General features: G+C 42.8%; 1 protein-coding gene across 3 annotated transcripts in view; it reads left to right on the forward strand.

Annotated features, from left to right (window-relative positions):
• Window positions 1–16,812, forward strand: part of SEMA6A (semaphorin 6A) — a 118,022-nt gene that overhangs the window by 65,422 nt on the left and 35,788 nt on the right. For all 3 annotated transcript variants that reach the window (XM_081133227.1, XM_081133225.1, XM_081133226.1), the window contains exons 4-10: window positions 1,669–1,729; window positions 2,698–2,760; window positions 3,478–3,579; window positions 9,206–9,296; window positions 12,196–12,315; window positions 12,974–13,062; window positions 13,907–14,124. In XM_081133227.1, the coding sequence (XP_080989353.1) occupies window positions 1,669–1,729; window positions 2,698–2,760; window positions 3,478–3,579; window positions 9,206–9,296; window positions 12,196–12,315; window positions 12,974–13,062; window positions 13,907–14,124 (744 nt within the window). The remainder of the gene's footprint in view (window positions 1–1,668; window positions 1,730–2,697; window positions 2,761–3,477; window positions 3,580–9,205; window positions 9,297–12,195; window positions 12,316–12,973; window positions 13,063–13,906; window positions 14,125–16,812) is intronic.

Here is a 16,812-nt window from a genome sequence, read left to right on the forward strand (position 1 = left end):
CCTGATGACAAGAACCCCTTTCAATCCTGCTTTATTATTGTCCATTTTGTAAATTCTCCCCCCCCCCCCCCTTTAATCTCTAAATTGCTAATTAACATAAACAGGCCATGCCAGAAGGGGGCAATCCAAGAGCTTTCTGAGGAATTGCCAATGCATATTAATCAGCTGTTAATTTACAATTCATACATTCAGCTCCTACTTAGAGTTTTGAGGAGAGGCAGGGCAAGGAAAACCTGGAGTCATCGCAAAGCTGATTCCGAAGTAATAGGCAATTCCGTTCCAATAATGAGTCTGACCCACACACCGCCCATAAAGTCAAACAAGTAATAAAGGAATGCAATAAAACTGCCTTGAAATGAAAGGGCAGAGAAATTCTGGCACCCTACGAAAGTTTGAAGAACTTCCCAATTCAGCAATTTACAAAACAGGCTCCCCATTCTCCCCCTCACACATATTCACACATATTCATTCTCTCTCCCTCTCCCCCTCCCTCTCTCTCTGTCCCTCTCCCTTCACACACCCCCCCTCACAGATCCATAGCAGGCAAGGAAATCCTCTAAGCCAACTGCCTTGCCCTCTCATTTTATTTTCATACGACAGAGCCTGTTTTTACTTTCATTTTTATCTATTGTACCTTCCCTAAAAGTGGGTAGCAAACAGATTTCAAAAAAACTGGGGAGAAAACTGAAGTAAATCCTGACAGGTAATTCCTTTCTTTCCCTTTTCCTTTGTCTCTCCCCTCCCCCCCTTTCTTTTAAGTCATAAGGGGCTTGAAAATCTGCACGGGAGCCTGGAGGTCTTGGTTTAAAGCTGTGGGTAATTTTCCAGCCCCAGGACTTCCTGCATTTTAGAAAAAGTCAATGTTATTTCAAAGGAAAATGAGCTGTTTTGCTTTCCCTCCCTAGCCCCCATCTCCCCAGTTGAGTGTAGGTCTTTTCTTCTCTTTCTTCTGAATTCCAGACAAAAACGCCCTTGTACTCAGCTCAAACAGAAGGGGGTGTTTAAATATAGCCCCACACCTGAGCTGCCGATTCTGTCTCTCCCCTTCCAAAGGGAGATTGGCAGCGAGTCACAAGGACGACCGAGTCCCCGGCAAAACAGGAAGGTGAACAGAAGCAAGAAATGTGAACTTCAGCGCAAGTACATTTTAGACCCTAATTGACCATCACTATGCGAAGGAAAGAGTGGTTTCTGGAAATCATTTTACCTTTGTCATCTTCCATCTTGTCAATCACATCACCAAAGCCAAGGCCGAGAGACGGAGCCAAACATTAGCCCTTTGTTAGCCCCCTTGCTGGATACCAAGGGTCTGGCCCATGGGTTTGAAGATACTGAAATGTGAACCTGTCTGTGTTCCAGTCTGGGGGCCAATTTAACTTCCACAGTCCTCTCTCCTGAACCACAATATACAGAGGTTAGAGCTCTGATATGAGAGAGACTACAGGAGGTTTCTGTAATAGGTGTCCCATCAGCAAGGTGCCACCATATCCAAAGGTGCTGAATGTGCTTGAGAGGCAGCTCTTCCCTTTTTCTTGCACGTGGATGTCTTGGTTTTTAATAGCGGGATATGGATTTATCTGCCTCGAGTGAGATATATACTCATTCAGGAGAAAATGAACTGTCTTGTTGCTTATGTTTGACATTGTATCAATTTTTCTTTGTTTATAGGGACCATATTTATACTGTTGATATAGACACATCACACACGGAAGAAATTTATTGTAGCAAAGTAAGTAGTTTTAAAACCATCTTTCTGAAATGAATGACCTTAGGATAATTCTGGAAGAGAATTTGTACTTTAAATGCATTGATTTGCGAGGACATGGCTAATGATAATTTAGAACATTTTGTGAGAACTTATTTGAGGGTAAGTTAGGGCTTGATACATATTCAGAAACAGTTATATATGTCATATTTCATTCATCAAATATGTGAGTAGATACACTTTGAGTCTTAGGTAATTCCTATGTTCCTTCAATAAAATATTGCCATGTTTGTCCAGGAAAATATCAGTTTTCATGCGTAAAAGTTTGTCCCATAAACGTTTAAATGTTATGTTTCCATGTCTTGCAGTATTAAGTTAGATTTGACTGTTGTGACTCAGGAATCTGACCATTATACATTTCAGACAGACATAAAATACAGCCGGGGCTCCCCTGATATCTCCACATGGAGGTATTTTAGTTAATAAAATCTGCCACAGAAGTAGACGATCCCTTTAGTCCATGCATTTAAGCGGAGTGTAACCTGAATTAAACCTTTGTCCACCCAAAGTGAATGTCTCCTTTATTTTTAAGAAAATTACTTCCATATTTTAAGGAAAAAGCTTGCTTTATGAAAATTGATTTATCAACTGAAAGGAAAGGGTGACAGCCTGTATTTTATCAAAATGAGCATAATTTAGCAAGGTAATTTGGGTATTTTGTGTGAAATTTCCAGTTGTTTATTCTTCTTTTTCTTCCATCTGTACTTCAAAGAGAAGATCATTTTGTCGTTTAATGAATACATAGGAGTTCAAAATTAAATGAACATTTCCATCTTTAATCTTTTGTTGTTATGGTGAATTAATCATGGAGAAAGGGTGTGGAAAGCTTTCAGTAAATATATGTTCAGCCGCAAGTCTCCCCAAGGGAACTCTTCTAAAATCAAATGCAATAATCTCTGGGCTCCAATTGATTTCTTTCTTGATCCCTGCAGAAGCTGACATGGAAATCTAGACAGGCTGATGTAGACACATGCAGAATGAAGGGGAAACATAAGGTAGGCAATTTTCATTTCTCCTGCAGCTGCCACTTTGGGTTAAGGTTTTGACTGTTATCTCCAGCCATAGGCCATGATGTCAAATGGATCACGCAAGTCCCTTTTCCACCAGTAACTGCTTTTTCCATCAACTTAGTGAAGGCTTTAATTTGCAAAAATAGTTTGCTTTTAATGTGATGAAACACCACAACAGCTGCCGGGGCTGCATCGTGAACTACTTAGGGGCACTAGGGATTAGGGACACAAAGCTGGCTGCCCTGACTCTCTTAAGTGCACTCTCTAGGAGCCCACCTCACAGTCCAAAGCCCTCAGGGACTCTGCAGAGCAGCTCAGAAAAGGCTGCTGCAGACATACAGGGGTTGTGCCTTTGGTCACAGAACAGCATAAAAACACACTTCAGCCCAGAGCCTTGTATATCAAGAAACCCTACATACAGCATCTGGCATTAAAATTAATATGATGGGAGGTTGCCAATCCCAAGCCTGCCGTCCTTTTGTGACACAAACGCAGACTCTATGCCATGTTTTCATTTGCTGTTCTAAAGGCAGTTCTTGTCAGTATCATCTTCTGGTCAACACGTGGAGGAGCTCGAACTTTTAAGAGAGGAGCTCCTCGCCACCTTCCTGTTAACCTGACTGTCCAGGTCACAGTACACAGTGAAGAATGGGTTTCTGTGTGGAATGGACTGAATACAAAGGAGTCTGAATTCTTTTTCAGGATGAGTGCCACAACTTCATTAAAGTTATTCTAAAGAAAAACGATGATACTTTATTTGTCTGTGGAACTAATGCCTTCAACCCTTCCTGCAGAAACTATAAGGTAAGTGCCATTTTGGCTGTTGGAACCCCATGTCCTGGAGGTATTTCATAATTTACTGTGATTGTACCTGCAGCAGTCTTAGAGGGGTAATTCACCACCACCTGGGCTTCTCTCATTTGTTCGATTTAATGTATTGTTCCACATGCGTGATCCCGAGCAAGCTTCTAAGTTTCCTGTTGGTTCAGGATTGATTGACGGGCCTTTAAAGAGCCTACCTAGAAAAGTTAGTTTCTATAAGACCCTATTCTTTATTACGCAGAACACCAACATACTTACCACACATGCCATGTGGATATGTGGATTTTCTCTCTTCCTTTCTCTCTCTCACTCCCACCTCTCTGAGCACAGAAACACACTCATATGTACTATGAGTCATTCCTATTTTAAAAGGTATCTCAAAAGCAGGCCATTGAAAACTGTAGACTTTTTATCTAGGTAAAATTTTCAAGAACACAGGAATTTCATTACATTTAGCACTCTGCTTACTTACCCATGGCCTTACCTACCATGGCCTTTATGCAAGGGGGGAAAAATTAACTCTCAAAGCATTAATAACTCTAGTTAATTCTGATGCAGCTGATAGAGGTATTGCTGAAGAGGTGGGAGCTGCCAGCTGCAAAAGCAGAGGTGGCAATGATCTGAGGTCTTGGCTCCACACCTGTTAGCTCCCCTTGCCCCTTCTTTCTGCCACAGTCTTTCATTCAGCAAACATGTATAGAGTTTCTCCCGTGGCCAAGCATTGAAGCTGTAAAGACGGATAGGAGGTCTCCACCCTTAGGAAAGCCAGGCAGGAAGAAGAAACCGCAGATCCATGGGGTTGCTACTGTGGAAACATAATGCAGAACATTATGGAGGTACAACCAAAAAGTACTTAGCCTGAGATTAGGAGTCGGGGAGAGCTTCCAGGAAGAGGTAGATGACCCCTCTCTTCAGATCCCCCCGCCCCCGCTGTTCTCACGTATGGAACACAACGGCATTTGCAGCCCAGGAGAAACCCATAAGCTCTGTGAGTACAAGCACACCAGTGATGGGCTGGAGCCTGACCTAGTGCCTCCAAGCAGGTGCCCGATGGATTCTGGTGAGATAGTGAATGAGATAATGCCTAACCTTTGTCTTAAAGAAGTAGACGTTAGTCAGACGTGAGGAGATGGGCAATCCAGGTAGGGCGCAGCATGAACAAAGGCACGGAGTAAAGCTGGTCTGTTGAGCTCGAAAACCTTCATTGGGTCCTGGAGTGCTGGTCTGCGAAGTGGCAAGTGATAATGAAAAGAGGCTGGAGAGGTAGGTGGCCCCATGGGTGAAAGAAAGAGAACAGATTCAGGAAATACTGAAGTGACAGAAGCCAGTAGGACTCCGTAATTGATGAGAAGCACAGGATAACAGGAGGGAGGAGCTGAGAATGACCACTAGGCTATCTTTTGGGTGAGTGGACGGAAGGGGCTGCCTCCAGTTCAGACAGAGGATGGTGGAAGAGCATGGGTGTTGAGCGGGGCAGTGAGAAGACGGGGGTTCAGGTGTGTGCGTTCCGAGCACGCATAGCACTGCGGATGGCAACGCCTCTGAGACATGAACAGAGCTATCTAACAAGAAGCTGGGTGGCTAGGCCTCGGTTTAGGGAGAGACATGGGGAGAACTAAAGGTTTGGGTTTCACCAGCATAACGTGAAACCCTGGGTGTGAAAATGAGAAAAGATATCAGAACCAGGGGGTCACCAGCCTTTGCTTTCACAGTTTTAAGAGACTCTCGGCCTTAGCAGAGACATCGAAGGGAGGGTCTGTTTTACCCTAATGCTCATCTTCAATCTTATGCTTGGAAATGGGCACCAGCTGGGCCAGGATTAGGGTGAGGCAAGTGAGGAATTCAGGCACAAAATGCAGGGGCACCAGAAAAATTCAGTAATCAATGATATTTTTAATGCAATGTATTTTGGGTTTTTTGTTGTTGTTGTTAATACTCACCCAAGGATATTTTTCCATTTGATTTTAGATAGAGTAGAAGGGAGCGAGGAGAGAGAGAAACATCGATGTGAGGGAGACACATCAATTGATTGCCTCCTGCACGGGCCCCTACCAGAGCTGGGGACCGAGCCCGCAACCTTTTGGTGCACCAACTGATGCTCTAACCACTGTTCTACACCGGCCAGGGCTAATGCTATCTATTTAAAAACCTAAATCAATGCAAAAAAATACTATCATAAAATATCAAAATTTTAAATAATAACAGGATCCATGCAGTTTATAATAAAGGCAGCCAGTCCAGTCAAACATTGACTCCAGCCAATGACAACACACAGCTGAAGTTTTGACTTTAATTCGACCACTTAATATTCCATTGCTGTGTGTCACTGTTTGGGACTCATTAAGATTAATTTCCTCTAGCAAATCCCAATGAATTCCCTACTTGCAAAGCTATCTTTTGTGACAGATTACAGGCCGAGAGTGATCTCGCTCATTCTTCCCACATATGTTCCATTCCCCAGGATGCCTCACCTATGGTGATGCTTTCACCTCTCAGTTGTTCTAGCCTCACCTGCTGAGGCATATTCCAGGAGCATGAGCCTCTCAGAAACCAGACAAGATGTTCTCCCTGCGCGATCCCCATCTATATGCCTAGCACGGTGAATGGTCATGGGAACCCTTGGCGTTGCTCAGAAGTGCTCTTTTAGACTCCAGGCAGAGCAGAACTGTGCTGATGATACGGGAGAGACTGTATTTGGCTTCAGAGAGCATGGACAGCCTCTCTCTTAAGCACTTTTTATAAACAGATCAGGGCCAAAGATTCAAAGCAAAAAACAATGACCAGTCAGTCTTCTACTGAAAATCCTAAATCCCACAGTGCAGAAGCATCATGTTGATTAGACTGACTCGAGGCGGGAGGGTGGCAAATTTTGGGTCTCGGCCACTGCTCCATGCCCTTATTTCTAAAAAGAAGGCTGAATGTGTTAGAAAGATTATGGCCCCAAATAAGATTATCTGGGGAAGAATTCTGAAGGCTCCCCACTATAAATCCAAAACTACACTCCATACCTTTTCCCTCCTGTGCTCTAAACCTCTTGAACTTTTGCAAACGTCAGGCTGGTTCTCGCTATAATTGCCTGTACCCTACGGTGATTTAATTTCCCAGGGGCTGCTGTCAAGTGTGAGACTTGATGACTAATGCAAAGATTAGTTCTCAGTTCATGAAAAGAGGATTTCACTGTGGCACTGTTTTGTCTCTGCACCTTCCATACTTATATACCAATCTGTTAATCCTTCACTGCTTCCTGCCTTTGACTAGCTATGCTGTGGCCACTGTTTTGGAAGTAGGGACATTGAAAAAATATCTCCCCCTTGTACATTGTTCCCCATCGCCAGGATTACAGAGCGCACGGCTTGGGAGGAGCGCGTTTCTGTTGCATCACTGTGTACTAAGCATCACTTTTGAATACTTGCCAGACCCACAGCCGGCAGAGTCTATCACAGTTCAACAGGAAGGTCTCGTTGGAATAGACTCATGAAAATGTGCTGGGGGAAAAGAGTACATTTGCTTTAAAGGGTGTCTGACTTGAACATGTTTCTCCTAAAAATATATGGTTTTAACACAACTGCTTTGTGATTCTCAACTACAGTTTAAACAAATAGGATGGCTTCGATAGCGGGTATCTCAAAATGGTTACAGATAGAAAAGGCCTGTCATATCCCTGAAACAGTTTCTGCAGGTTTAGGGCAAAAGACACAATTGATTGGACAGCACTAATGGCTGCTCAGTAAGAACCTCACTCTTGCCCAGCTGGCGTAGCTCGGCGGTTGAGCAGCACAGTGACCTGTGATCCAGGAGATCACGGTTCGATTCCCAGTCAGGGCACATTCCCAGGTTGTGGGCTTGATCCCCAGTAGGGGGCGTGCAGGAGGCAGCTGATCAATAACTCTCATCATTGATGTTTATCTCTCTCCCTCTCCTGTCCTCTCTCTGAAATAAATAAAGATATATTTTTTATAAAACTATAACTTAAAAAAGAACCTCATTCTTTCCTCCGGAGCAGTGACTCCAAGCACCTTGATTCAGTGATGAAGGCCTTTCCGTGGATTCTCCCTCAGCAGCAGTTCTATCTTAGGTTTATCTTCTTTCAGTTTTCATATCTGTAGTCAAACCATGCAACTGCCAGATGATAAACAAAGTACCCTAAAACTATAAAGAATCACAGAGGGGCATAAAAACATCAACAATGTGGAGATTATTTTATGGGCTCCATGGTTCTGAGATTTAAATGCTAGGAAGATCCCATGGTGTAAAGACGACGACCACGAAGTAGAAGGCTGAAAGCACTCGACAGATGGTCAAGGTAGGCCAGCCTCTGACTGCTGCTAGTGGCTGACCGATGGCAGTTCATTTCCTGCTCGCAGCACAGTCCAGTGTTGGTCAGTGGCAGAGGTTTTGTTCTATGAGGTTATTCAGGAGGCCAAGCCCCATCCTGCTCGTACCTCTGCCGTCTGCTAGGGCCGTGGCATTGTCCACTGGATCCTCTGTGCCTACGGGGAGAATGTGGAAGGAGAAAAAGCCTAGAGGACCCTGGAGGTTTTTAGGGGCAAGAGCTACAGGTGGTGCATAGTCTTACACTCACATTCCCTTGGCCAGAGCTCCGTCACCACAGGGGAGCATGGTAAGTGTAGTTTATTACGATACGGAGGAAAGAGAACTGGAATTTGGTGACTAGCTAGCAAGGTTTTGCGCACCTGCAAATGCCTGTAGGGCCAGGCAAGCAGCTTAGGAGCGAAGCAAGCAGGATGTTGATACATTCGTGGGTGAAGGGGCCTTGGTACAGGATGCCACATGCTTGTTTGAAGGAAAAGGCAAGGGGGTCCATTACTCAGCAATAGCTTGTTGCTGCCACTTGGAGAAGAAGGGCCTGAATTGACTTTCCCACTTGTTCAAAAGCAAGAAATCCAGGTTTTCGTGTGAAAACTCCATTTTAAAATAAGGCTGTTTCCTCTTCCTCCCTCCCTCCTTCCCTTCCTCCCTTTCTTCCTTCATCTTTTTTTTTTTTTTTAATACTAAGGTAGCCAAATAAAACTCACTGGCAAGCCAGCAATAACCTCTAGCATGCAGGAACCAGGCCTGGGTTGGGCACTAGGAGACCGAAGTCAGATAGCAGCCCCACCCCTCACTGCCTTTGACCAGTGTGAGCCCGTGTCTTCTCCTGGGATTTAACCCACAAAGGCAGGTCCTCAGGAAAACCAAAACCAAAAACTGAGATCATTCTCTGTAGAGTCCATGCCTCCACAGACAATTTGAGGGGAGTGAAGGAGGAAGGCACATAAGTCTTCCTGGTGATTGCCTCAGAAATTCTTTCTCCAAGGAGAAGACACTTATTTCTAGAGCATTTAAGGATATGGGATTCTATTGTAATGGCTAAGAGTCAAGCAGACATAACTGAATTTCAGACTCTTAGCTATAGAACCTTGATCAAGTGGCTTAATCCCTCCTAACCTCAGTTTCCTCATTGAAAACCAGTAGACTTATCTAAGAGGGTATCTGAGGGTGATTTGCACCATGAATATGAATTACTGAACACGTTAGGTGCTTTGTAAATATTAGTTGCTGTCACTACTTTTAGTTGTCCCTAATGAAGTCCTATTATTTCATTTAGATGGATACTTTGGAACCTTTGGGGGATGAATTTAGTGGAATGGCCAGATGCCCTTATGATGCCAAGCATGCCAACATCGCACTGTTTGCAGGTAAATGATCGGATTTCTTCTCATTGCTGCTTTCGCGTCTTCAGCGTGCTCCTGCAAACCTGCTCTGGAGGATTCGCCAAGTCACAGTCCTACTTTATTTCTCTGGTGAATACTGTAATTAACAATGCCTTTTCCATTTGAAATTAGTATGGAAATTGTAATTTTGCTTCTTAAAAGAAGTCTCTGCCACACTTACCCATGGTTTTGTTCCTTCAGAAAAGGCTAACAGCTTTGCACTGAATGTAACATTGATTTAGGGCCTGTCTGAGCTCAAAAATAGAAAATTCCACCTCAAACCACTGATGTAGATGAATTATTTAGGATAAGGGTTGGTTTGATTCAACAGCTCATTAATATCATCCAGGACACAGGTCCTTCTCACTTTGCTCACTTTCATTTCCTTCTGAGAGAAACTGGCTGCCCTTGTAGTCATAAGATGCCTGCCAACCCCAATCAGGGCTACATATCTTCTTGTCCACATACAGAAGAGAGAAGGAAAGAGACTAAAGGAAGTTTCCAGAAGCGCTCTCACAGCAGTGAGGCTACATACCCCCAAGTTTCCAGCAAACACCTTCTCAAATAACATTGAGCTAATTGGGTTATGTGCTTATCTCTGATGGAAAGGTAGTGGCCGAGGGGACGATGCCAGTTAGCTTAAGTTGACCCTTACTCCCCATCTTCACACCTTCCTTCCATTGCAGTGGATATAAAGCAGCAGCAAATAAGCCATCATTTTCAAATTGAGGTTTTGTGGATGAGTGTGTGTGCTTTAATTAGAAATTTGTTTTGGAATTCATTGCCAGCTATGTATGTGGAGGTAGGTGCAAGGAAAACAGTTGGTATAATAGTGATTGTTATAGCATGTAATATAGCAGTTAGCTACAATTTCCATTATAAAAGCTAAAAACTGGCACATCCTAGCTAGACAAGGAGCTTTAGATCTTTGATTGTGAAACAAGATTAGCTCCTTGAACCTCAGTCATTCTCAGTGTCATCCCTTTGTGGTCCTAAATCTGTAGTCACAGAATGTAGAAACAGCTTGTGCCAAGTTAAGGAGAGTTTCCTTGGGTCCCCCGCCAAAGTCAGAGCACACTATTACTGGAAAGCAGCATTGTAAGGAACACAAAGTCTTATAAACCTATGTCAGCATGGGCAGGAGCAAGCCCAGCAGAAAGAGATGCTTGGGTACATTCCCAAAGGCACAACTTACACCGTAGCACATTTCTGACACTGGAACCTGCATTAGTTGGTACCATGGAGGATGTGGGCTGCAGTGGAGAATTTAAATTCAACTGTAAACTAAAAAGAGGACTTGCTATAGAAAAGGAAGGACAGGCAAAGTATTTGTTATAGCCAACTATATAAAGCAACCCACATAAGACAGTGCTATGAGTGCCCCTCCCCTTCACCAATAGGTGTTCACTGGAATGTCTGAAGCCTCACACAAGCTCGGCCTTACTAATAGAAGGATCCTTGCTGCAGCTTAATGGTTGTCATGTTACCAAGAATGCCAGAACAGCGCTCAGTTTTACATGTAAAAGTCTGATGAGATACCCAGTGTTGAATGTAAAACAAAGAGTACTGGAGAGTGGTCAGGAGGAATGAACACACACACACACACTCCTTCCCCGTCCCCCACTTCCCAGTTATATCTCTATCACCTGGGGCTATGACTCTATAATTAAAGTTGTGATTTTTGTAGATATGTTCATCAACAGAAAGGTTTGTTGTCTGCTGTTCCAATCCTACCCCAACAGTCAACACTTACTAATATACAGCTATTAATAATGCAGATATTAAGACAGCTCTAAACGGCGCCTGAACCAATTTCAGTTATTTTAAGTCCAAAGGTAGATATTAAGAACTTTGCTTAGGTATGTTTGTATAAACTTTATATAACCCATTATGCTTTCCTACAAGTGGAAGAGCTTAAAGAATAATATATTGTACATAAGAGCTTTTACATATAATTAATGAACCAAGGAAGTGATTTTTTAGTTTGAATGTAATTATTGTCTCTGTTTCATCTGTATAGATTTTGCTATTCTGGAACATCCTCATTTAATTATTTGTGTGCAGGTCATTTGCTAATCCAGGAAAAGAATCAAAATTTTTAGGGATGAATTTTTAGTCTAATTCAGTCTCTTTTGCTTTGGATGCACTCTCAAGCCTATCTCCCAAAAGCATGAATTCATAAAGAAAGCCAGGCTTCAGCTCAGTGTCACCCATCCCCCCTTTTTTCTTTGCTTTGGCATCTTGTATGTCGGAATGTTTTCAAGTTCATGACTTTGAAAATACTGAAGTAAATATCTCTTATTTAGCTAGATTGGCAGGGTGTAGTGGCTTCCATGACTCTGGTAAAGGGGATCAGTGACTCTCAGGATATAAGTAGCAATTTAGTGAGCTCCTTTTTGTTTATGAACCCCCCTTTCTCAACTCCCCTCCCCTGTTCAGTCTGAGGACTCCATTGCTTCTGCTTGAACATAAACGTCCAGGTGACAACCACCAGCTTCTGTCTTTCCCTGGCGCCCCGGCTACTCCAGTTTACCACGGCGTGGCGGCAATGGCAGTGTCCAGGGGCCTTGGCCTGGAGATTTCAGTCAAGGACCAATCTAATCAACTGAAGCAAACAACATACATTTTTCATTGACCCTGTTCCTGGAGCTGCTGCTGCTTAGAAATTGCCGTGCAATTTAAAAATGAAAAATGTTTCATCGCTTGGGATCCCAATTTAAAATGGTTAGGAATGTGGGCCAAGTACTTTCCCAGCGACTCTTGGACCTTCCCCAGTTGTCCTATCTCACTCGCCTGGCGTAGGAAAGCAATCTGGGGGATGTCTCCCTCCCCCCCCCCACGGCCTTGCTCCCCTCCCCACGCACCTCTCTGCTCTTTCCTCTAGATGGGAAGCTGTACTCGGCCACAGTCACTGACTTCCTTGCCATCGATGCAGTCATTTACCGGAGCCTTGGAGACAGCCCAACCCTGCGGACCGTCAAGCACGATTCAAAATGGTTGAAAGGTGAACAAACAAAAGAAGGAAGGAGGGGAGGTGGGGGAGCCCCGCGTCTCGAGGGATATTAGGGTCCCGAAGGACAGGCTGTAGTTTCATTTCAGTAATGGCTTCTGACAGACAGGAAGGTGCAAATTGCATCTTTTGCCTTAACTGATTTATTCACCTCCCCTTTTCCCTTCCCGTGGGTCCCTGGAATATTAACAAAACGACCACTGCTACTACAATAGAAAGCATTATATTAATCTCTCCCTGCCCCGAACCTCACACCAGGGTCCCGCCTGAGAAGAACTGAACGTTTCATTCATAAAAGCGAGCAGGGCATCGGAGGTGGTGGGGCCAGGAAAAGAGCTGCTCGTAACTCTGCATGAGTCGGGCTTGGTGAGGGGACATGTACAAAATCCTTTCTGTCATACGGGCGTTCCGTTGTGGGCAATAACAGACAGATATGCAAAACCCGTTTAGTCTTCACTGTTGGTTGCAACCGCTTCTGGAACGTGTAACTCATAGGCTCGTGGGCTTTCTGAAGTCATTAAAAACGGTTGGTGTTAATCAGATGTCTAATGGCCCTGCACCTTTAATTAATAACATGTCACTGGTTGCAACTGATTAAAATTTTTTCAACTGTGTGACTTGTCCCCTATTCAAGTTCCCAATTTGTTCACAGAACCATACTTTGTGCAAGCGGTGGACTATGGAGGCTACATCTACTTCTTCTTCAGGGAAATAGCAGTGGAGTACAACACCATGGGGAAGGTAAGAGGGGAGGGCGTCTCCCTTTTGGACCAATGTAGTGACAAAGGATCCTGAAATAGGAACCATAAATCTAATGGCAAGGTCATCATCTGGAGAAGATCCAAACATTGGTGGAAGTGAAACATTGTGCTGGATGCTTTATCAGAATAGCAACAGAGTACAGGGAACATCTTAAATATTTCTTTTGAAAATGTATTAAACATGTTTGATGATTTCATACTGAATTTCAAGTTTCTTGAGATGTGGTTTCCAGGTATACTCAACAGTTTTCTCTTTTTAATGAGATGCTATATACAGAGAGAGTAGGTATCCAATATCTTTAAGCAAAGTAGAGGTCTTAAATTTTATCTTTATTGAATAAAGCAAAAGAACACTTAGGGGATGTCCAATTCAGTTGTTATTACCAGAGAGCGGATCAAGGTCACTAAGTTGGAGGGCACAAATTCAATGCCAGGGCGACTTGCACACTTAGAGGAATTCAGAGTATGAGACTCGAGGCCCAGAGGCAGCTAGTGAGGATGCCAGAGATGGAGCATACAAAGTGTGCTTTTGTTTGAGGAAATAAAAAGCTAAGCAGTCTGTATGGAAATGAGTTTATGTGGCTGGGAGCTGATCCCCTGAAGGATTTATGGCTCTGTATTAAATGCCACAGCCCTTATCTTTTAAAACATGCTGTTCCAATGCTGAGGTTTTCCTTTTTTTTTTTTGGTACTGATTTTAGAAACATGAGATTAAATTAAGCACCTTGTTGTTTTGTTTCTATTTTCAAAGAAAGGGAAATTCTCCCAAGATCTCTTCAAAAAGTGAGTGCATTTCATTTTCCCTGCGTGTTTTTCCTCTGCAGGTAGTTTTCCCAAGAGTGGCCCAGGTTTGTAAGAATGACATGGGAGGATCTCAAAGAGTCCTGGAGAAACAGTGGACATCTTTCCTGAAGGCTCGCCTAAACTGCTCAGTTCCAGGAGACTCTCATTTTTATTTCAACATCCTCCAGGCGGTTACAGATGTGATTCGTGTTAATGGCCGTGACGTTGTCCTGGCAACCTTTTCGACACCCTATAACAGGTAACCATGCCCTGGCTGTGTTGACCTAATCGGTCCTTCCCGGCTTCCTTTTCCCAGGGGCTCTCTCCTGATACACAAGATTCACGACTGATGGAAAAATTGCCATTCACTATTTGTAGTGAAAAAGCACTTAACACTTAATTTTCATCAACAAATTAAGTCATTCAGAAGCATTATTAGATTAGGATTTTAGGGAAAGTAATTAAGTAAACTATAACAATATCTTCTAATTCTAAGCGTGGCATATAAACACTATTCGTGTGGTATTTCTCAATCCTTCCAATAATCCTGGAAATGAATGCTGTTACCCTCCTTTTACACCTGAGAAAACTGAACTCAATTATAGTACCTGGTGGTCCAGGTAGTCTATAGACAGAAGAGGCAGCTTCAAACTCAAGAATGTTTCTTCTTTCTCTCCTCAGTGATGGAGCATTCTGTTTAACTTTTAATATTAGTAACTTTTGAAGTAAAAAACACTGGAAAATTATTAAAATGCTACAGAGTGAAAGTTAAGATTTAGATGAGTGCATCTTGCATCCCACCTAAGACACCCTGGTCACTGTCCCATCAGAGGAGCCTGGATCCCAACCACAGCTCTACTGTCTGACTCTGGAGGGCTCAAATGAGGACTCATAAGTTTTATATCAAACCTAGAAATGCTGAGTGTCAGCTTGTTTATTCTTATTTTGGTAGTTTTTAAGCTAAGACTTTGAGTAATGAAATAGTACAGTAATAACTGTTCCTGGAGCAGTGGAAATGTGTGGAGTTTAAGGAACTGAAGGAAGACAGGCATTTAGGTTCTCTGGTACTCAGCTCTCCCAGACCTTAAGAGTCCTAGCACTATTGTGGAAATGATCGTGACTCTGGGCATGGTCATACAATCTTAATACATGTACTGCATTCTCATTTCTACGTAGAATTTTGGATATTCTACATTACCTTCCTTTAGGATTGAATACACTGCTTTATTTTGAATTATACTTTTTACAAAGTCTTTTAAGAATTCGATGAGTGCCTAGATGACAGGCACATACATGATGAGATTGAAGGACAGCATCTAGAAAGAAATGCTTCAAAACTGGGTAGAGCCCAGAACAGAGCAAGCCAAGGATGAAATAATGTTCCTTAATTATATGGAGGTCAAGAGGTCCCCTCTGAAGATATAAGAAAATATGAAACCATGCTACACAACAAGTACTTAGTGAGATTTAAGTAAGTTTTAACCATCTGTAGGGATTTTTAGACCTGAGAATAGAAAAGACATAATAATTCAGGCCTTGACTGTTCATACTTCAGAACTCATCTCTCTAGGATTGCTGAAAAAGAATTCTGTCTCGGTCCATGGGGATGAGGGGCTAGCGGAATTTCAGAGTACACTTCTGGTTGGTTTGTATTTTGAGGGGTGTGTGTTACTCTGTGATTACAATACAGTAGTAGATTCCTACATAGTATAGATACTCCATTTAAAGTATTTTCTTCACAGATCCCTAGGAAACATCCTTGCATGCTTGTGCAGTCTCAGAGACAGATTTGTTCAGTAAAATCAGAAAGTGGTAAAAATGCACAGACCCATTTTCATCTATAAACTATAGTCCGTCTCTGGGTTTACTCCCTCCAGTTTCACTCTGCTCTGCCTCATCCTCACTCATGCAAACTTGGTCCCTGCCAGGTTTCAAACCCCTTAGGTGCTCCTCTCCGCCCTGGGGATAAAGCTCAAGCTCTTTGGCATGGAATGCAAACCCCTCATGGTCTGGCCCATCCCTCCAGCAGCACGGGCGCTCTGGAACTAAGACCTGTTTTGAACATGCCATGCTTACTCAGGTCCTGATCTCTGCCAAGTCCGCCCGTCCAACCAATGTCTGTTTGCCCGCTGAAACCCTAAGGACCCTCCAAGTCTCAGCTCGAGTCTTCCCGTGAGATCTTGTGTATACCTCTTTAAATACTGCTCTCAGCAGAGTGTCCTGGGCTAGTTATCATCATCATCATTGTTGTTATTTCCCTCCACACTGAACTGCGAGTCAACTGAGAGCAGTATCTTGTATTATTTATTGAGCATATACTGCCTCAGATTAGGGATTCCATAAATAAAGGTTGAATGAACAGCAGGTGGGAAGAAAGGAATGAGGAAAAGATCTGGGATTAAAGTAGGGAAGGAAAAAGAAGGGATGTCAACAGTCATTGTAACCTTGGGAAGATTATAAAATCCAAGGGAGTCTGTAGTTATTACAAGGTACCTCATAAAATAATTTAATGTTTACCCTATTTTTTCTTAATATTTAAAGTAAGTATATACACCTGTTACTTTTAGGAAAGAGAGATAAGAATCTTACAAAATTAAGTAATGCTAGGATTCTAAAATTTCAAAACAAATGGGGATCACTCTCTTATATACTCACTTCTGTAAACAATGTGTATCTATATATCTATATACTACTTTAAAAAATTTACTACTACTTTAATTTTAAAATATTTTAAAATTCATTTTGCTACCTTGTTTTAAATAAGCCCTCTAATCCTCTCCCCATTTCTTGCTTTACTAGAAATTCTTCAGTAATTGTGTTATGAAATTGAAGGTGGCATAGTCCTCCTAATCACGTATGAAGTAACTTCCATATCCTTTCAACATTTGCAAAATCCAGACTCAGTCACCCCCTGTGCATGGAGGATGTTCCCACCCCGCAGAATGCC

Source organism: Miniopterus schreibersii (assembly GCF_964146895.1).
Source record: "Miniopterus schreibersii genome assembly, chromosome: 3".
NCBI classification, from domain to species: domain Eukaryota; kingdom Metazoa; phylum Chordata; class Mammalia; order Chiroptera; family Miniopteridae; genus Miniopterus; species Miniopterus schreibersii.